We start from the raw sequence: 21,783 nt of genomic DNA, 5'->3' as shown, positions 1-21,783 counted from the left end.
TTGTTTCTCTAGAGGAAAAAGTTCCCTCCGGACTCGCTTGTATTGATTAGCTAAAATGGTCCCAATTAAGGTGGAGTAACAAACTAATGCTAGAACGTTCCGCACAGGGTCCCTGATATTTGGTAGCATAGCAACCGGGCGTTCCCGATGCAGAAGAGAGCCAGGAGCTCTTCAGGTCCCTTTGCTTTCATCCCTTCAGGGCAGAACCTTGGGGGGTGGTGAAGAGGGGGGAAATAAAGGACTGGGTGGGGAAGGGAAGGGGGGAGAACTGTCATTTACATTCTCTCACACCCAAAAGTGAAAGAAAGAAGCCAGGTGACAAGCAGAAACCCAAGAGCAACGAGGCAGCAGGAAGCGAGTGGAAGGCTTGGGGGCCCTTGGCCCTGTGTCCTCGCCCTGCTCAGGTGCAGGGGCTCTGCGGAATTCTGTGGGTGCACAGAGCGCCCGGGCCAGACTCCTCTCCCACCTGCACTGACCCCCGATTCCTCCGCTCCACAGGGACAGGAAGGAAAAGCCCCCTCTAGCTCGCCTAATGGGGTAAGGATAGGGAGGGAGGGGGGAGTCATGAGGCAATCCCCTCCCAAAGTCCCAGCCTCCCTCTCTGGTTTCACTGAAGACAGATATTTCAGAAAACAAATCTTCTCGTAAGACGAGCTCGAAACAAGAATATTTCCAAATTTCCTCCTGATATGGGAAGTTCATTGTCTCATCACGGTCGTCCAGAAGTCCCTTCCTAAGCTTAGAAAGGCTGTCACCCAAAGGACACAGGCGTGAATGAAGTAACTAGCAGAGGTCGGGTTTTATATACTTCTCACACAAGGTTCACTAACTAGTGCGAGCTTCTGAGTCACTAGTTTTCTACAAAGAGAAGAAAAGTCATCCCTGGCTCTCAATAAGACTGATCTCTTTTTCACTGTAAACATCCCACCTCGTACTGATTCTTGAGCCATCAGCTGGGAAGATAGCAGAAACCAAAAAAAAAGAACGAGAATAAATACAGTCACCCACACCACAGGGACACACCTTCCTGCTGGTTACAGTTTCCTCCCTCTGCACTCGTCCCAGCAACAATAACCAGAACTGAGAAGAGATAGCTGCACCCCAAAGAGAGTTGCTCAAAAAAGGGTGAACTTTAGAGTTAGCTCATTGCCTCCCTTGTGTGTTTATGGGGTGGCAAAGTACAGTATGACATGTGATCACGAGCCCTTAGCTAACACAGAAACGAGGAAGGACCTTGGTTTGGCTCCATTATGCAGAGTAATTCCTTCTATTATTTTGTATGACCTCTTACCTCCCTATACTTCAATAATTCAAAGTTCCTATCATGAGTGTGAGAATTCCTTCCACCCAAGAAAATGGCATCTTCTCGACAAGACCAGGAAAAAAATTCTAGACCCCTCATTCATCTTTCAACTCCTTTCAATTAAATTTCCAACTGAAATTGCACTGGTTGTTCTCTTTCTTGTTCTCTTTCCCTCCCTTTCTCCCCCTTCCCCCTTCTGTCTCTGTTCCTGTTTTACAAATAAGTAAACCAAACCATTTTTGTTTTCTTGGCAAAGTTCCTGAAATGATTTGCCATTACCTTTTCTAGCTTATTTTCCAACTGAGGAAACTGAGGCAAACAGGGTAAAGTGATTTGCCCAGGGTCACTCAGTTAGTGTCTGAGGCCAGATTTGAACTTCCTGACTCCAGGCCCAATACTACATGGCTTCCCTATAATACTACAAAATAGAATGTAAAAATAATAAACAATTATCATAACTGTGAGGACCAAATATTTCTAAAGCACTTTGAAAATCTAAAAGTGCTGTTATATAAATACCCCTGTTTTTTTTTTTTTTACAAATAGTTACTTCATTTGCCCTTGTAGGGGTAATACTCTGTCTCTCTCTGCTGTTAAATCTCATTCTTTCTCCTCCTTGACCTCTCGGTATCTTCTGACAATCCTTTTCAGCGTAGATTCTCTTACGCTGCACTTCTAACCTTTCCACTTCTTAGTTATGCCCATAGTGGGTACCTTGCTCCCCCAAAAACTATCTTCCCCCCCATTAGAATGTAAGCTTCTTGAGGGCAGGGATTGTCTTTCTACTTAACACCTGGCACCCAAGAAGCCTTAAGGTTTTTAAATAAATGTTTATTGATTGACTGATTGATTCTCAGCACTTAGTACAGTGCTTGATACTGTAAAGACTGAATAAATGCAGTTAACTGACTCCTTAGTCTCTATCTGAATAATTGCTTTGAAAGTCCTAACTGGATCATAATGCCCCTTCATTCCAGGCTCTCTACTGTACCTGCTTTTTTCTTTCTCATCATTTGGTTTCTGAGAATTTCCAGGGGTTCACTTCTCATCTCTACAAAAACAATTCCTAAATATTGATAAATAGCCTTAATTCTCTCTCAGGCTTCGGCCTTGCGTCGCCATCTCAACCTAGCACCTCAAACTCCACATATTCAAAAGAGAACTCCCCAGATTACCCCTAAATTCCCTATTCCTACCCATTTTTTTTAGCTTTCTTGGGGACAGCACCATCCTTCAAGTTACCCAGTTCATAATTTTGAAATTATCCTTGACTTTTTTTTAGACTTCTTCATTTTTAAAAATTCTGACTTCAGTACCAAATACAATGAGCCTTTCCATATATGTTGCAGAATGAGATGATTATACATCAAACTGCAAACCTGATTTGTAGAACTTGACTTTCTTTTCAGTATATAATAAATTCAACCCCTAATTTTCAAAACTCCTGTGACTGAGATTCCTCTGCTGCCTTTCCCTCCTCCTTCTTCCCTTTCTTCTTTTCTAAAACCGGGAACCTTATCGCTAGCCTCTCCCTTTCTCTGAATTTCCCCTCCAGTTGGAAAAAGGAAACCAAAACTTCTGGTGACAAATATGCAAAATCAAGCAACATAAATTCCCAAGTTGATCGTAACTGAAAAGATGTCTCACTCTCTATCTTGAGTCTATCATCTCTCAGGAAGGGGAGAAACAACATGCTTCATTTTCAGTGTCCCTTTCCTTCTCCCTCACACCTGCCGTAGCCAATCAGTCACTTGACAACTTCCACACAGGTACTTCTTTTCCCCATGGCCCCCAAGCTAATTCAGGCTCTCAGTCCCTGTTTCCCAGACTATTACAAGTGCTTCCCTCGAGGTAAGGGGATCTCTTATCCAGACTGCTGCCAACATACCCTTCCAGAAGCACAGATCTGACCACGTCACCTCAAGGTGCCCTCCTAACTGCTTGGAATCCAACCCCGACGCCTCACTTGGCCCTGATGGCCCTCCCTCCCCACTCTGCTCCAACCTGGCTTTCCCCCCTTTTCACCGGCTCCCCCCCTCCATGCAGGCTACAAGCCATCCCCACCCAAGTACTCCATGTTCTCTGAACTCAACATTCCAGCTGCCTCCTCCATACATTCACCAGCCACCCCCCATGCATTCATTCTTTCTTTATCTCCGCTTCTCAGAATCCTTCAAATACCTTCTTTCTGGTGCCTTTGGAAAGAGAGGCTCCCTTCTCCTACTTAGCAATGTTCTCCCTCCTCACTTAGTGAGGCGATATGGAGGTACAGACACAGAGGCTGCACTTGCTCCCAGAGAACAAGAACTGTCTTATTTTTGTCTCTCACCGGTCCCTGCCATACCATAGTTAATCAATGTTTGTTGAATTGGAATTAGCGGGTGATGTTCTTCACTTCCGGTCCCCCAACATTTCCTCGTCTCCTGGCTAACCTCAGGAGAGGGATCCCCAGAGTTTGCCAGGCCGGTGCTTGGACAACCCCTGGCTAGCTTGGTGGGAGCCGCCAGTGGGCCTCATGTTTCTGGCCTAACTTTTGAGAACCCGGGGTGGCTGGGCTGCCACAGGAAGGCACCAGAGGAGGGCTTCTGTGGGGCAATTTACCCACAATAAAAGCCACCCCCCCCCCTGAGCTTCTCTGATGACAACTCATTGCCCTTTGCTTTCTCCTGATAAGGGAGCGGGGTGCATCTGGGCCCAACAGATAACCCATAAGAAACTTCTGATTGACTCCTTCTCATCTTTACCTCTGGGAGGTTGGTTTAATTGCCAGGAGGACATCAGGGGAAAAAAATGACCTGGAGCCAGGTGACAGCTGCTTCTTCCCAAGACCCAGAATTCACTTCTTGTTGGGGGTTAAAAAAAAAAAAAAGATAAAACCAGAAAAGAAATGATGGAGTGATTGCTGTTGATTCTCCAGATAGCTCTACCCAAGGGCAAGGAACTTCTCTGGATGTGTGAGATAGAAGCCAATTAGTTTTATTTCATATGTAAATAGCAGTACAAAGAGGTACAGAGAATAAATTCATCGGAGGCATTATTCTTCAGCACCAGGCAGCCCATTTGCAAAGTCACTTCAGGCACATCTTGCTTACAGAGAGACTCCCTCTTCTCTTCTCCTCTCTCTTTCTCTTGCTTTTTAAAAATAAATTCAAACCCATCCAGCTGTATATATTCAAGAAATACCAAAATGTCACAAGGCCTAGTGAGGGAGTTTCAGCTGTTCGTTCCTCTCCAGTCTTATCAATAACACATAATGAGTTAGCTCATACATTGCCACAGCTGTGCGGGCCATAGAGCTAACTTGTTTAATTGAGCGATTTGGGCAAAGCAGAAGTAAAGGCAGGGGTCCTTGGGGGGGTTGGGGAGGGGGCGAGAAGGTGGGGATGATGGAGGAAAGGCAAATTAGAATAAAGGTCATAGGCTAATGTGCCAGGAAGTGTTCTGACAGTTTATCATCATCCATCAATCAAAGGATCAATCAACACACAATTACTACAGGCCTACTATGTGCCAAGTGCCATTCTAAGACCCCAAAGGGCAGCTCTTGATCTCGGGGAGCTTACAATCCACCGGGAAAGAGATGAAAACAAAGCAAGTTCCATCTAGGATAAGTGGGGACTCTGGGATGACCAGCTGGGGGAAGGCTGCCTGTGAAGTCACCTGATGCTGTTATCCCAGGAGCAGAAAAGCACTCTCAGAAACAACCCCAGTGAAATTGCACAGAAACCGAGAATATGACAACACTCTGAGCTTAATCCTCCAGCAAGATCAACTCCCTTTTTTTTGTCAACAACAGCCTGGTTGCTAAAGGAGGAACAGAAGCCTGGGCTTGGAGCGAAGACCAAACAAAAGCGGGATCCTGCGTGTTCCCTTCCCTTCGGGTCACCCGGGGACGGGAGAACTCCAAAGGCAAGTGGGAAACCGCCCCTATACTCAGTGGTCCCACCTTCCAGAACATTCCAGCTCCCTTCACACAGAGGGCCCTGGCCAAATGGGGGCCGAGATTTGAAAACCAGATTAGCACAGCCTCCACCAACAATCCCAATCATCCGCCACAATACCCGGACGATTAGTGTGGGGCTTTCAAAACTGCTGAGTTCGGCCATCAGACTATTCCCTCCCACTGACAGCCAGCCTCAGCCCGTCACAGAATCCCTCCTCTCAGGCCCCAAACAAAACATTCAGTTGTGTGGGGGTTCCCCCCCTGAGAGCGCACGGTCGCAGTGTGGAAACACTCCAAGGCCTAGCCAAGGTTCAGAGGGAAGTCTCGGGGCCGGATCCGCCGAGGTTCGGGCCCAGCCCGGTCCAGCTGATGCCGGCCCTAACCGCCGGCAGATGGACAAAGGCAAAGTCCGTGGCAAACCCTAGTGTCTCATCAGTCAGGCTGAAGGGCAGACCGGGGAGGGGGCGGGAGGAAGAACAAAAACTCTTCCACTTAAACCAGTTAGATCAGCAGGCGCTAAGTTCTGCTGAAAATGTGCTCGGAGACGCAAAGAATCAAGGCCCGGAAAAGGACCCCAGGCGACCGGCCAATAGAACTTTGTCACCTGAGGAATAAAATGAACAGGCCGGGGGCCTTTTGGGGTTAACTAACATCTGCAGAACCGGAACCGACTCGTTCTCCCCAGGAGGGGCTGCGGGGGGCCCGGAACCGAACTTTCCGGGCCCCTCAGTTACCAGGCCACATCAACGGCTGCCAACAAGCCACCCCACCAGCCGCCACCCATCGGTGAGCCCGGAGCCTTGGCCCTTCCCCAAGCAGCAGACAAAGTGCCGAGAAGGGCCGCTTCCGGGTTGCGCGCAATCTGCATAGAGAGACCAGCTTTACAAGCCTGACCACAAGAGATTAATAAGCTTTAGCCAAATAATGTGGTAACCATGTGAACTGGGCTGCTCCGGCTTGTTTGCGAATCTCTGGGCAATGCCGTTATCTGCATCTTGTTGCTAGGCAACGCAACATCGCTGGGGAATACAAGGAAGAGCAGCTTGCACTGACCACAGGCCGGTCCCCTGTCCGAAGTCCCCGCAGGGACCTTTAGCCTCCCATCCCCATTAAAAGTATCACCGTCCGTGTTGTCACCGAGGGGAACAACAACGATAATACTCACATTATAATTAGGAAACACACGGGTTTTTTTTTGCTGGGTCATGACCCACAATGTGGGATCCGAGGTAGGGAACTCCCTAATGTGAAACCTCCCTCTGAATCACTGAGCTTAGAAAGCTGCCTGGGGCACTCAGTGACTCCTCCAAGCTCACACGGCCGGTGGAAGCCAACAGCCGGAGCCAAACCCGGGTCTTCTCCTCCGTCGGCCCGGCCTTACGACCACCCTGTCGGGGAGCACCTCCCCCTACACACCCAGAGACATGTGTCCACACGCATGGAGAGACACGTGCACATGCATGTACCCATTCACACACAAACACAATCCACTGAAGATCCTATTGCCCGAGTGTATAATACACTTTATCCTCATTAAAACTATTTTTAAAAGCCGGCACCCACTGTGCCAGCTTTGTAACTACTCCGCGAGAGCCGCTCAAAGGTCAGCTTCTGTACTTGAGCCCGGAACAGCCTTTGAGAAAGACTAAAACACAGAATGCCCCCACACAATGACCTCAGCCTGGTTCCTGGATTTTTCTGGAATCCAACGGCTTCCCTTCCCCTCTCACTTTACTCATGCTAACAGAATGCGATGTCTTTGACAGTGACCTTGAGAAGTTTCTTCCTGGCCAGCTGAACTACGGAGAAACTCGGTGCATTTAGAGGCTGAAAGTTTACCAGCCTGAGCCCTGATGGAGGTGGAAGGATTAAGGAGGCTGGGAGGGTCGGGTAACTTGGTGGGGGTTGTTTTTTAATCAGTCAACCTGGTCACATTGATTTAGAACTGCTAGCTCCTGTCTACCCTGGTAGGATTTGGAAAGTAGAGCTGTATGCTACAGAGAGCTTAAAAAAAAAAAATCAGAAGAAAAAAGAGTCATTTTCTCCTAATTCATGATGAATTCTTCCTCAGAGGAAAAAGGGTAGCTTTTTAAAATCCTAAGATTCACCAGCAAAATTATCCCATCAAAAGAGAACTAGGACACAAGATACTTAGAAGATGAGAAATTTCTATTCAGCAAACAGTTTCCACACAGCCTGACTTCCACCTCAAAGCAACTTCCCGGACAGTCCTCATGCCCACTTTCCCCCTAAATTTTTCATTTAGAAAAGACACAAAATGCAATCTCCTAATGCTCATGATCAGTGATGAGCTGAAGGATGACACTCATTGCAGTGAGTGACTTCATCATCCCTCAATCAGCCTCGGTACTCAACCTCATCGCTACTCCTGCCCCTCCGATTGGAGAGGAGAGTCAGGAACTCCTACACGTAAGGAGGGATGTTTGGCTCGGCTGGCTTGTCCCCTGGGTGCTCTGCTTGGGGTTTCTCCACCATGCGCCCATGCTGGATACCTTACTCAGCACCTCTACCCCAGTAAGATTGGAGACTCCTGCAGGACAAAGATTGTCTTTCTTTCTCTTATTTTAGATCCACTGTTAACTACAGAGCCTGGCATAGAATTGGTGTTTATTCATGTCTATTGGGCTAGCTAATCGGGCAGTGGATAGAGTACCAGGTCTGAAGTCAGGAAGCCTCATCTTCCTGAATTCCAGTGTGATCCTAGGCAAGTGACTTCATCCTCTTTGCCTCAATTTCCTCATCTAGTTTTTAAAAATGGAGCCAATATCTGCCCAAAAGCCCCTACTGAGGTCCCAAAGAGTTGGACATGACGCAAAAATAACCAAACAACAATGTGTGTTGACTGACTGGCTTCCAACCCAAAGATAACATAAACATCTGCTTCTTTTCAGTTAAAAAAAAAAAAAGTGAAATAATCAGTACCATATTGCCTATGTTGACAGATAGGATCATTGAGTTAGCTGATTTCTTAACCATTTTTCTTTAAGAGGGAGGGGATCACTGGAAAGTTTCTCTGATTCCAGTGATCAACCTGAGATCCCTTAACTTGGTTTAAGCATTTCAGTATAACTGAATATCACCCATCCTATGTACATTGTTTTATACACTTAAAAAACACAATTCTGAGCAGGAGTCCAGAGCCTTCACTAGCCTGGCCATGAGGTCCAAGACACCAAAAAGATGAAGCACTCTGGGGTTCCAGAGTCCCTCATTGGAACAGAGTTAATGCTGAAATGAACCAAGCAGGAGGACATGCTTTGAGCATGGTGGTAAACCCTCCAAGTCTAGTTTCCAGCTGGAAACTGAATGGGCTCCCCACTCCCAGCTTTCTCTTTTGCTTTCAGCCCTTCCTGTCCTTCCAGGTTAATCCATCTGGAATTCCCAGACTTCTTTCATTGCTATTCCAGAGAAATGGTGTCAACTCTTGGTCATCATTAACAATCACTTCTTACTCAGACTCAAAGAAAGAGAAATCTTAAGGCTACAAAAGAATGGTTTTGGTGCAATAGCTTTGCACAATCTTTCATTTTTTTTTTTTTTAAATTTCATGGCCCTCTGTAGTTTTTCTCTTTGTTTCAAAGTTCAGGAGAATTAGAACATGGAGACAAATTCTCTGTCAAATACAGTTCCCCGGACGTTCACACTGAAAGAACTGGACCATTTATCTAAAGGCTTCTTATGTAAGGTACCAGAGCTTTTCTCCTAACAGACAAAGAAGCCTACCTTCTGACCTCATTAAAAATCGATGAAACTACAGTTAAAATATGTCCTAGGCAGAGGCTTTTAACCAATGGTCCATGTACTTATTTTCTTTTTTAAAATAATCACCATATTTCACTGTAAATGGTTTCCTTTGTAATTCTCTTTTATCTAAGAAACATTTTGCTGAAAAATGGTCCAAGCTTTACCCATTTGCTAAAGGGGTTCACTGCCACAAATAGAACTCCTGTTCTTAGCTAAGGGGCATTAAATAATTATCACAGTGACTAAAAAAAGCTTGAGGGTATCCAATAAAAGGGAAAAATCAAAAGAATGACTAAAAACTTTCTGATGTCAACAAGGTACTGAGCCAAGAGCTTTGTCTGATAGAAGGAAAAAACATCAAAAGGGGTTTGTCAGGTTGTCTGAATTATTTGTAACTAGTCACAGCTCAGAACATGTTGGTTTGGATGAGAAAATAATCTCAATGTGTGCCCCATAAATCATATGGCAGGTTTTACTGCTCTAGAAAATCCCAATATCTAAAAGCCAAACATCAACACAAATTGAGAGAACAACCAAAATTTTCACCTTAGGATTCTTTTAAGTAGCAAACTCTGCACTGAAAATGATTTCTTGGCTCACAGAATTCAATACACACCCAATTCAGTAAGAAAAGCCTTGCATAAAATACAATATATTTTCATTTTCCAAATGCTAAAGCCCCAGTGACCTTGGTAAGTAATGAGTATGAGCTGTATCATAAGGAGAAGTCAGAATTGTTTAAGCAGTTCTGTTCTTTTAAAAGGAACAGGGGAAAATCCAGGGAGAACAGTCTGCTCTTCTGGAGCAGAATGGACAGCTAGCCAGCAGTGGGCCGGGGGACGAGTGGCCATTCACGTACCTGTACTTCAGTCGAACTCTGTCATTGTCTGGGTTGCAGAAGAGCCTTTCCAAGTGCTCCTGAGAATCATTGGTTACGCTCTGCCATGTCTGGCTGGCCGTCCTCTTGACTTGCCAGTGGTAGGGCAAGACCGTGTGATGCTTTAAGCAGTCGCTGCCATAAACGCAACAGCCCTGCAAGAAATCCATACAAATCTCAATCCCGTTCTCCTGGTGCGTGTGATATTGTAACTGGTTCAGCAGTTCAAAAACCAGATCGAGGGAAGCCTCCTCGCTCTTACCCTGGAAGAGTCCAGTATTTAACTTGTTGCTGGTGTTTAAGTTATATTGGAGGACGTAGTTGTCCTGTTGAAACAAACCAGGAATACACTCCATCGCCTTCTCTGCACAGTCAGGGCTGACGGGAACGTCGCTGGGGGCCGCGTGCAGGAGGGCATCCTGGAAGGGCCCCACGGCAGGATCGGGCACAGTTCCGTTGCTAGTTTCTGATGGGAAGCCGTGGTCTTGGGAGGGGACCACCTGCTCCGTATCCTCCGAGGAAGGTTCCGCTTCTGCTATTGGCGCTCCAACATCCGCCCCTCCCGGCAGCAGAAGGCTCACGTCGCTGCCCACTGGTGGGCACGGCGAATTCATTCCCAATGTTTTATTCACAGTTGGCTGGCACAGGCTGCTACCGCCATTGCCACTCGGGTTCACGGGCATGAAAACTCCATCGAGGGAGCCCGATTCTAGTAAGGTGTTTAATATCGGTCTCAAGGTTCTCAAGGTCCCTGTGCTGAGTCTCTTCTGAACTTGTTTTTTCTTGAAACAAGTCTTCACCGGAGAAATCTTCTCAGATAGTCTCACCTGGCAAGGAAACTCATCCGAAGGACAATGAGGCTGCACAATGCAGGCTGTCTCTGTCTCGGCTTCCATCTTTTATGAAGTACAGAGAGTCACCTTCTTCCCTATTCAAAGATCAGACGAGGACCTAGGCAGGAAGAAAAGCGTCTCAATTAGAATCCTCTATCAATCATTGATCCGGGCTATCCCATTACCTTTGCCATCAGCTGCCTTTGCTAACAGGTTCATTTGAAAACCGGTGTCACATGGAACCCTATCTCAGACACTTAATAGCTTTGCAACCCCGGGCAAATCCCTTCAACTCTTTCAGCCTTACTTTCTGCATCGATCAGATGACCCCACCTCCCTGGATTGCTTTTATGAAGATCAAATGAGATAATGTGGGTCCGAAACACTTTGCAAAGCACCACATAGACCGATTCTTATTATTGTTCTTTGCTGTGGCAGGAGGCCATGGGTATGGAACGCTGCCCTTTGCTTAGATGCTGTATTGGATGGTCTCGTCACCTGGTTTTTCCTCTTTTTTATTCCCTGTTATGGGCAGATTATATCAGGAAATCAGGGTGGTACAAAAAGAAATCTCACTCAAAAGGTGAAAAACCTACTAATTCATTCATTCAACACCGTATTGCCAGGCCAATGTATGCATTAAGCACTTAGTCCTCCTAGGTAGGTGTCAGGTCCTCTGTAAGATGCTCAATCAATCAATTACTCAAACCAATCCTAGCCTCTGCTTTCAAGTATCAGATTCTACTGGGGAAACAACAGGGACTCAGGTAAATGAAAAATGTGGACAAACTAATACCATCCCCTGAACTCCCTCCTATTCTATAAGGCAGAAGAGGAGATAAGGAGCTCACTCAGGTGGGAGAGATGGCAGCTAAGACACAAAGAGGGCAATGGAAGACGGAGTATGGGTAGGAGCAAGGAGGATTCTGCAGGGAAAGAGAATTCACAAAATGCTCCTCTGGAGACAGATGTACCCAATCCCAACTCTTCTTTACAAAATCAATATCAAATTTCACCTGGGCACCAAGGGCTCCAAACAGGGGGAGTCGGTCCAAACAAGGCCTGACCACAAGAAATTATGATGGAATGACGGCCTTCCCTCCTCACTCCACAACCCCCAATGTTACTCCTGATTTAAGAGCAGGAGAAAAGGTCAGCTAGCAATAGTGACATTCATGACTATTCGTAGCTATGTTAGAAAAAAGAATTCTTGCTTTCCAGAAAACCATTTGGAAGAAAGGAAATGGGATTCATTCTAGAAGCAGCGAGGAAGGGCCTACTGTGTGTCCAGCAGAGACACAAGTCCATCAGCCTTGCTGAAAAAGGTTCTGAGAGGAAAACCAGGAACTTCGCAAGAACCCTGAAGGAACACCACGGAAACAGACACGCATGTTCTCCTGTCAATAACCTGCGACTGTATCCTCTAAAGCGCTGTGCTCATCTAAAATAGAACTCCCCGAGCTTTCGGGAAACATCCGGGAAGACGGAGACGCAGAGACACCAGCCAGAGCCCCGAGTCAAGTGGCTTCCAGTCCCCCGAGCTTCAGCCGCCCGGAGGGGAGGGAACCCAGCCCGGGTGTCGGGGGGAGACCACTCGAGAAAATATTTCCGCCCCCTTCCCTCCCCCAGCAGGAGTTGTCAGCAAAAAAAAAGGGGGGGGGGTTAAAAAGAAAAGGGAAAGAGGGCAGGCGCCAAGGTATGGAGATGAACAAGTGCACAATGTTACAAAAGGCGGAAGAGAGCTCCGGGGGAGCTGGGGCCCCGCCGAGGCTGCCTGAAAAAGGTGAAACCCGACATCAGTCATCAATCAGTGGGAAACTGGCCAACCAGGGCTTCATTCTTCCCGGCTTAGTGATCTCCCCGCGGGGAATTGCTGCTCCAGCCGCTGAATAGCTCTCCCTGTGCCCCACCACGCCCAGCCCCACCGCAGAGGGAGCCCGAAACTCGCCTGCGCCTCCCCGAGGGACGCCGGCCAGCACCGACCTAGCCCCAAACAGACGCCTCCCGGCAGGGACCTCCCCCCGCTCCGGCGGCTCCCCCAGCCCCTGCGCGAGGTGGAGGCTGGGCACTCCGCGCCCGGGGCCCTCTGCGGAGGGAGATCCGGGGGGCGAGGCTCGGCCCGGCCGAACTCCGCCGCAGGCTTGGGGGGGCCGGCTGGGCCCCCGCGCTCCCGCAGCCTGACAGCTCACTCACCTCCAGCCTTTGTCCTGGCAGCTAACCTCCCTCCCCGTTTCCCGGGAGCGGCGGCGGCAGCTACGAGCTCATTGTCAGGTGCAGAGCCCGGAGCCTCCCGGCCCTCTCACGAACCTGCATGCCCTACAGTTGTGTGTGTCACCGGCTGGCTGACTCACAGGCAGTTAGTTGCACGCAGCTCCAGCGTTCTCTGCCACAAGCACTCACATCCTCCGGGGAGGGATGGAGGAGGAGCATTTACCGTCCCGGTCCTGCACTGCCTCCTGCTGGCCTCTCCCGGGAAGGCCACGGCCAGGCCGGAGCTGGCTTGCAGCCCCCAGGAGCTCCAGAACCCCGAGGCTGAGACGCCTCCCGATAAGTGGGCAGGCGCCGCGGCCAAAGCGCCGGGAGGAGCGGGGTCCGGGATGGCCCGCTCCGCGAGGTGGCCGGATGGGAAGCCCACACCGGCTCCCGAGCAGGGCTGCTCTTAAAGGGGCCGTCTCGGGCCCCCGGTTCTGAGACTACACATCCCCCCCCCCCAAAAAAAAATTTTCCTCCTAGTCCATTTGTCCCGGATTAATTTCCTTCCTGTGGACAATTAAACCTTTTTTTTTAACGCGGAAGCTCAACATTGACAAGACCAAAAGAGAAAGGGGGGGAATATATGTATATATATACATATACACACACACATATTCACGGAAAAAAACTGCTCCTGCTGTTCTAAAAGGCTTGGAAGGAGAGAGAGAGAGATGAGAGGGAGAGACTGGGAAGATAGGGGAGAAGGAAAGAGGTATAAAACGAGAAAGAGACAGAGACAGAGACACAGGAGGAGAACGAGAACCTTCAGACAGATTTCTTGTACAGACAATCGGAATACCAACTCCCATCCTGGGCAACTGCCTGCCTGGGACGAGCAAGGTCAGCGAGGAAGAGCAGGGATACTACCTCTTTCTGAGGCGCACGCAATTGCCCCCCCTCCCCCAAGGAGGCCAAACAACTTCCCAGGGTGGCTGGCCAAACCCAGAGGTCAGCTCGGGGCCCCCCTGTCCCAGCAAAGGTCCTTAAGAGTCAAAGCAACATCTGCCCTGCCCTGCTCTGCCCAGTGCAAGTCCTGGTGCACTCGGACACGCTGAGAGACGGAATGACATCTGAAGGGACAAGAGACAGCCCGGGAGGACGCAGTCACATTTTTTTCCGTTGGCAGGGGCTACGAGGAACCCAGAAGGATTGGGCTGGACCGCCTCAACCTTATAAAAAAGGGGGGTTGTCCCCCAGATCCAGAGGACTGGGGAAACAAGAGTGCCGGGAGAGAGGCTAGAAAGACTCCCCAGAATCTGGCCGGCCCCCCGTGCCCTCCATGAGCAAATCATAACAATAGGACCCCCGACAGTACCGGGCGCCCTGCCTACCACTGCTCTTCTCTCCTTCCCCTCACTGCAGAGCTCCTGCCAACCCCAGAAGCAGCCACTCCCCTCCCCCGATCCCCCAAACTTTTTCAGCCCTTCCCTCCACCCCCTCCCCTGCACGCCGGGAACCAGGGGGAATTCTCAGCTCTTCTACCCTTGGGGGGTGGGATGGAAGGTCCAGAGCAGGCAGAAGATGCTGACTGAATGGGGGAGGGGGCCGTGGCAAAGGCGGTGGGCGATGACGGTGGTGGGGAGGGTGACGGTGCTCACCCAACCCCCCTCCCCCCAGCCCCAGTGGGATTCTTTTTACCTGCACCAGCAGCTGCAGGCACCGAGAGACGGGGCCGGCCGGCACCGCCAGGGACGTGATCCGAGCTGCTGCGGCTCCCCGCAGAGATGAGGCGAGCCTCAGAAATATCCTCGCGAGCCCCCACCCCCGGGCCGTCCGGAGCCGGAGCTGACTGGCTAGGGCTGGCCACCGGGAGGACGTACGGCCGCGCCGGGAGCAGCCTGGGCATCTAGCACGCGCAGGCTCCGCGCTCTGGGCTTCCCTGAGTCACCATGCCCGGGGTGGAGTATGCAGGAGCCTGCTGCTCTCGCGTGGAAGCAGCAGCAGCAGCAGCAGCAGCTCCGCTCGCTCCGCTCGCCCAGTCTCACTGGCTAAGCTGCTTTAAAGTGTTTCCTGTAAAGCACTCTCACGGCCCCCTCACGGCGAGGGGCGGGGCGAGCGCAGAAGGCAGGCTGGCGAGCCGCCGGGGAGGGGGAGGAGGGCTGAGAGCCGGGAGAGTGGCTGCCCGAAGGAGACGGCTGGGAAGCCCTGCCCCGTTCTCACACCTCCGCCCGAAGGTCCCTCCCCCCGTGCGTGTGTGTCCGTGTCCGTGTCGGAGGCCGGCCGGGCCCAGGCTGCGTCCGTGTGTGTGTGCATGCGCCGCGCAATGTCCTTGGGGGCTTGCAGGGTGAGCCGCTTGCAGGACGCTGCGTGCGTCGGCGAGCCTTGTAGGGGAGCGCGGGCCAGTCTCTGCTCCCGGGAGAGAGCTCGGGCTCCGGAATAGGTGGACAGGGAGGATGTGAGCTCAAAGACCCGGCATTTTTCCCCCCTTTTCTTCTTTTCTCAGGTCACGTTGAACCGAGTTTTTTTAAGCAGACTCTGCCCGTCACACTGCCGCCTCCTCCCCCCAGGCTCATCTCCCGTAATTAGCTCCCCAGTCCCAGCAGAGTCAGCCCCAGCCCCGGGACGGGAGCCAGTGCTCCTCCTCTTACTCAGGCAGCTCCTGATATTTCCGCCGTGCAAATCCCCGAGCTCTCCGTGACCCGGAGCTCCCGGCAGCTCCACCAGGCGGAGCCGGGCTTCCTTTCCAATGAGAGCAGCCGCTGCCATCTCTGCCCCGGGGGTCGCGGCCGGGCAGGCGAGGCCAGAGTGCGGGGGGTGTGGGGGGAAATGGCACTGAGGAGACCGAGTAAGGAAACCTGAAGGCAGTCACGTTTTATGCGAAATGAAGTCAGCCTCCCAGAGAGGAAAGCGGGCCCTTTGTTTGTGAGCCGAGAAGGTCAGAGCTCTCGGGCCAGCTCCCGGCTGCAACCCGGAGGAAACCGGGCATCCGGGACCGGCCAGGAAAGCCCCCCTTTTACAGAGAAGGAAATCGAGGCCCAAGGACGCGAATCGACCGCCGCTCAAACCACAATGGGCCCAATCAGCCCACAAAGCGTTCAGTGATTAGTCGTTTGCTACATGCTAGGTAACAGTTTCAAGCACTGAATTAATCAGTAAATATACTTGTTGAGCACCTACTAGGTGCCTGGCGCCGGGTGAAAACATTGGACATACAAAGTGACAAAGAGCTTACAATCTAACGGGGGTGGACAACAATGTGTGTGTGTGTGTGTATACCTATACATATACATACCCCTACCATACACATCCACATAATACGCATAATGTATATATTACATATAAAATGCATACATGCAGTATGTGGTGTACGTTGCATGGATTGTATCTACTGTATGTAAAATGTACATATAATGTATATATATAATGTATATACCACGTATAGAATGAATGTATTCTATATAATTCATTTGCATATATATATGTGTATATGTTGATATGTACATATATAATATACACGCATGTGTATAATGCATGTAATTATGTAGATAAACATGTTATATCTTATGTATATTATACATATACACATGTACATTACACACAGCTGGCAAACTGCATATAGCATAAATAGTAAACAACAAGAGAAGGCAGTGAGCGGGATTAGGGAAGGTTTTCTGTAGAATTGGGAATTTTAGTTGGGACCCAAAGGAAGCCAGGAAGGTCAGTAGTTGGACAGTAGGAAGGAGAGCATTTCAGGAATGGGGGACAGCCAGGAAAAACTCCCCCCGTCAAGAAGTTTCATGTCTTGTTTATGGACCAGCCAGGGGTCATTGTCCCTGGACTGAGGTGTAAGGATACCGGGAAGGTAGGAGAGCCTGAGTGGGGAAGGGCTTTGAATGGCAAACAGCGTTTTGTACAGGGCGGTGATGTGATTGGACCTGAGTTTTGGGAAACTTTCGCGTCTGAATGGGACCGGGTGGGGGTGGGGAGACACTTGGGAGAAGCAGACTCATCACTGGCTATCTCAGGAGTCCCGGGCTGAGGTGATGAGGGCCCGCACCACAGCGGGGACAGTGGTAGAGGAGAGAAGGGGCCAGACTGGAGGGAGGCTGCAGGGATGGAGATAAAAGGCAGTGGGGAGTCCAGGAGAACTCCGAGGATGAGAGCCTGAAGGAGGGGGAGAATGGGGGGCCTCTCTATTAACAGGGAAGGTAGGGGGGACATCCAGTGTGATATGAAAGGCAGCTGGAAATGGGAGATTAGTCAGCAGAGAGATGGAGGCAGGAGAGGTAGATTTGGAAAAGTAACAGACCTAGAAGACCTAATGGAAACTACAGGGACATCATTCAATGCAGGGGCCTTGGGATTCAAAAAATCCATCTGTCTTCAGAGACCTTCCATTCTAGTGGGGGTAGGAGTGGGGCTGGGTAAGTGTTCGCCGGACATCGTGCCGAGGGCTGGAGACACAGAGTTCTCAGCTGAGAGGATTGGGCAGGGGAGAGGGGTCGGAGCAGCATGGGCCATTTGAGGAGATAGAAACAGGTTTGGAAGAGCCACTGTAGAGGGTTGGGATCGTGAGTAAATTGTTGTTCAGTTGTGTTTGGAATTTTCTCGGCAAAGATTCTGGAATGGTTTACCATTTCCTTCTCCAGCTCATTTTCCAGATGAGGAAACTGAGGCAATCACCCAGCAGTCCGGGGCCACCAAGGCTAGCTGGCCACGCACTATGGTGCCCTAGCTGAGTGAATTAGGGAGCATCTTGTAGTGATGAAGTTAAATCCATTTGTAGTGGTCCCAGTCAGCTCCCTTCTGTGATTTTCTCCATCTTCATTCAGCAATCCTTGTGTAGGAGCAGAGACAATGGATGCTGGGAATGAGCCAAAGCTGAAGCTTTGCAGTGGAGCAGTTAAGAGTAGCTAAAAGTAGCCCTGGAAGGGAAGGAACCAGGAAGGGTTTCTTGTAGCAAGAGCATCAGTCTTTAAGAAACCTACAATGTTGGTGGTGTTTGAGGGTCAGTAATAAGGCCCGCTGGATTGGATTGCAGGGTGGGCAAAGAAGAACGGCATTTTAATGAAGTTGGAAGGGTTAAACTGGGAACAAGTTGTGAAGGGGTTTAAATACCAAAAGGAAGAGTTCCTAACTGATCCTGATAGTACTAGTGAGCTCTAGAATAACATAGTCACACATGGACTTTAGTATGATTTCTTTGGAAACCGTCTAGAAGATCTATTGGAGTAAGGCTTGAGGCAAGGAAGAAAATGGGGAGGCTTTTGCAATAGTCCAGATGGGAAAAAATGAGAGCTTGAACTAGGGTGTTGAAGAGAAGGATGGAAGGATTCCACTCAATCAGAAAATTCAGAATTTGAATATTGGACCGGACTCCAGCGGCTTTCCAGACCAAACAACACATAAAATGATTTTCCCGCTGTAATATTGCTGACGAGTGGTCATGGGCCCTTTCCTTTCAGACCTTCAGGAAGGGGGAAGGGAAGAAGCACCCGATGGAGCTTATCCCACTTCTGAAGAGCTCATTATTCAGAGGTTCTTTGCCACAGTAAGTCTAAAACTAGACACTCTGAAATCGCTCCCGGTCCTACCACTTGGGGCCAAACAGAATTAAGTCCAAGGGATTCCGAACCAATATTGTCCTCTATTTAAGAGTTTACTCTATCAAGGGAAAAACGTCAACATGCTGTCCTGCTTTCGGATTTCACCGTCATTCACAAGAGTTAAACCCCCCAAATTCCTGTGGGGGAATCATGATAACAATTCTGAGACGTGAAAGCAGAGGCTTCTCTATGGAACTCTGGGCAGACTCCATTACCCAGATGGTAGCCTTACATGGGGAGAGATTGATGGATTTGAACTCCACCTTTCCGGTAATCAATCTCGACCTGGCAAGGGCCTCAGAGGCCACCCCTTCGTTGGATAAATGAACAAACCAAGGCCCAAGAAGATTAGGGGAATTGCCCAGGGTCAGAGGGGCAGAAAGAATCTCAGGTGGGATTGAAACCCCAGGCCTTGGCCTTCTGAGTCAGCTCCCTTTCTGCTCTCTCGCCTTGTCTCTTAGCTTCCGATCAATTCTCTTCTCTGGGACTCAGTTTCTTCATCTATCAAGAGCATTACAGTGGTTGACTTCAGAGATGTCTTCTACTTCTAAATCTGTGATTTCCCCCTCCCCCCTGTAAAGGTTAACCAATACTGTTTTACATAGAGTCACATGGAAAGAAAATTATCATTTCAACCAAGAAGAGCATCCATGGGTATTTTATGCTTTATCCCCAAAGGGAGAGAGAGAAGTCAAAGCATGGTTACCTAGGCAACGCCATTATTTTTGTTTTCCAAAGACATGGAGTCTATCATTGACATTTCCAGTCTAGGTGCAATTATTAATGGGTCACCCCCTGGCCCTGGCCCAATTGCTGAAATGTTGCTGCTTTCAGAGGCAGAGCTAAAAGAGCAAACCATGTACACTTTGGGGGCTAAGAGCAAAATAAGAAAGGGACTGGATTTTGAACATCAGTCCCTGGACATGTTTTTCAATGTGGTGGATGGCAAAATGCTTCCCCGCGTGTCTCCAGGGACTTCGCAGGACACATCTGCCAAAGAGGTGGGCGACAGTCAGCAGGCATCCCAGTGACTCCTAGCCCATTTTGGTAGGAAATGTCAAAATGGGAGAGATGCAGATTCTCCATGTGACCTGAGTTTCCCCTTGACCCCTGAGCCTTTCTCAAATTGCAAACTATCCTTCCAGCATAAATCCTTTCATTCTTGTTACTATTTTTTAAAAAATTTATTTAATTAATTTAAATATAAATTATTTAATTTTTTTAAATTATTAAGCGCCAACTGTGTTCCAGGCATTCTGCTAGATGCTTGAGAGAAAGACAAAAAATTAAATCATCACTGCCCTCAAAGAGCTTGAAATCTACAATCTCAATACAACAAATCTCAATGCAACTATTCAGGAAAATTTACACAGAAGAGCCTTGTCTGATTGAGAGGAGGGCAGTGGAAAGAGGAGCCGGAAAGGAGTAGGAGGAAGAACAATCACCAGAGAAACAAAGCCAACCTTAGGGGTTTATTCTACTGTTGAATAAACAGGGCAAGAGGAAATGAAATGACCTAGCCAATCTCTGAGGCAGGATTTGAATCTGAGTGAGACGACTTCAGAGACCATGATTTTTTTCCTGGTTTTCTAATGACTCCTACAGTCTGTCTTTGCTCTTTCCTCTGTTCCAGAGTCAGATTCCATACACATTTATTAAGTGCCTACTGAATGCCAGTCACTATGCCAAGTGCTTAGGGATAGAAAGAAAACATGATAATTTCAGCCCTCAAGGAGCTTGCAGTCTAATGGAGAAAGACAACATAGTCACAGAAAATGAAATGCTTCTTTTCTGAATAATAAGTGGGAGATGATCTGAGGAGGTGTGAATGATAGGGCTGAATTCATCTTGCAGAAGGCAGAGTCTTTGGATATCAAGAAAAGGTAGGAAGTGGTGAGGTAATCTCTCAGTGTGCCTTCCTTAAATAGTGGAAGATCTGGGAAAAGGTCTTCAATAGGACCCTCTCCAAACAGAGGGGAGGAGAGGCCCCAGAAGTAAGAGGCACTTAGGAGCTTAGACTTGATTTCAACTTGCAAAATTATTATTATTATTATTTTCTTGGAAATCATGGAATCCAGAAGAACAGATTGGTGGAAAATAAATCTATGTCATAGTTTATCCTTACTTCCACTCCAATATTCCTGTTTGTTTCTCTGTTTTTCTCATGTCTCTTTTTGTATTTTTCTGATTCTCTCTCTCTCTCTCTCTCTCTCTCTCTCTCTCTCTCTCTCTCTCTCTCTCTCTCTCTCTCTCTCTCTCTCTCTCTCTCTCTCTCTCTCCTTCCTTCCTTCCCTTCTCTCCCCCCTCTCTCACACACAGGGCCCCTTTACATCATCTGAAAGAAACTTGTAAGGTTTCGACTCAAATGCAAGCTTTGCCATTTACTGACCCTGCAGCCTTTTTTTTAAGTCTCTACTTTCCTAAATCTCAGTTTCATCATTTGTAAATTAAGGGAGCTGAACTAGATGATTTCTAAGATCCCTTCACATATAAAAATGAAATCCCATGATCCCAAGAACTCACCTCAAGCTCTCAATCTAAGCCTTAACCTTTCTCCTCATTGCCTCTCACCTTCCATGTAAAATCAATTGTCAAATCATGTCATTTCTTCCTACATGATAACTTTTCTTCAAAAGAGTTTCAGCAAAGAAATGGAAACTGAAGAAATGTCTGCGAATGGGTTTAGATGAAGAAAGTATGCTAGGGATGTAATTATTATTTGGCTGCAAGAAATGATGATGGAGGAAAAAATCCGAGCAGTCTTCTATGAATCGATACTTAGATTGGTGAGCAGAATCTGGAGAAGGATTTTGATTTTACACAATGTTAAGACAAGCCCTTTTCAGGGCTGCTCCTCCACTTTTGGTGTTTAAATGTCACCCAACTCTCACCTGTCATTCCAAGAAGCTGTAACGTGCAGCAGCCGCCACACCCAGTAAAACTGCCTTGGCAGGTTGAGGGTAACTTACAGGTCTCAAACCCGTCAGTGTGTTGGGGGGGGGGTGTCCATCTCAAGCATATGAAGACTCCCTCCCTCCAGGAGAATGGGCAGTGAGAACAATTGATTCCAATAGCCATGAAGGAACTGAAGCGGGGACTGTGGAATACTTTGATCGCATGTCAAAAGTCCCAAGGTCATCCACCGATCATCCTGATTTTTGACTTCCCACTGGACTTTGATGACTCTGAAGAGAGAACAAGGCTGAAGTCTTTGTGCAACTCTACCTCACTTAAATCCAGTTCGTGCACAACGTCAAGACATC

At 48.6% G+C, this 21,783-nt stretch overlaps 1 protein-coding gene across 2 annotated transcripts in view; it reads right to left on the bottom strand.

Moving 5' to 3' along the window:
- Window positions 1–14,951, bottom strand: part of TIPARP (TCDD inducible poly(ADP-ribose) polymerase) — a 45,642-nt gene extending 30,691 nt beyond the window's left edge. The window contains exons 1-2 of one of the 2 annotated variants that reach the window (XM_051983072.1): window positions 14,613–14,951; window positions 9,871–10,839 (exon numbers count right to left, since the gene is read on the bottom strand). In XM_051983072.1, coding sequence (XP_051839032.1) covers window positions 9,871–10,784 — 914 coding nt within the window. In that variant the 5' untranslated portion in view covers window positions 10,785–10,839; window positions 14,613–14,951. Of the gene's footprint in view, window positions 1–9,870; window positions 10,840–12,914; window positions 13,116–14,612 lie in introns of those variants that run through there. The other variant, XM_051983073.1, reaches the window with a different exon arrangement.
- Between the last annotated feature and the right edge of the window lie 6,832 nt (window positions 14,952–21,783).

The sequence above is a fragment of the Antechinus flavipes genome, chromosome 3 (assembly GCF_016432865.1).
Source record: "Antechinus flavipes isolate AdamAnt ecotype Samford, QLD, Australia chromosome 3, AdamAnt_v2, whole genome shotgun sequence".
NCBI classification, from domain to species: Eukaryota; Metazoa; Chordata; class Mammalia; order Dasyuromorphia; family Dasyuridae; genus Antechinus; species Antechinus flavipes.
Note: the sequence above shows the minus strand (reverse complement) of the source record. Positions and strands in the feature narration are given on the sequence as shown.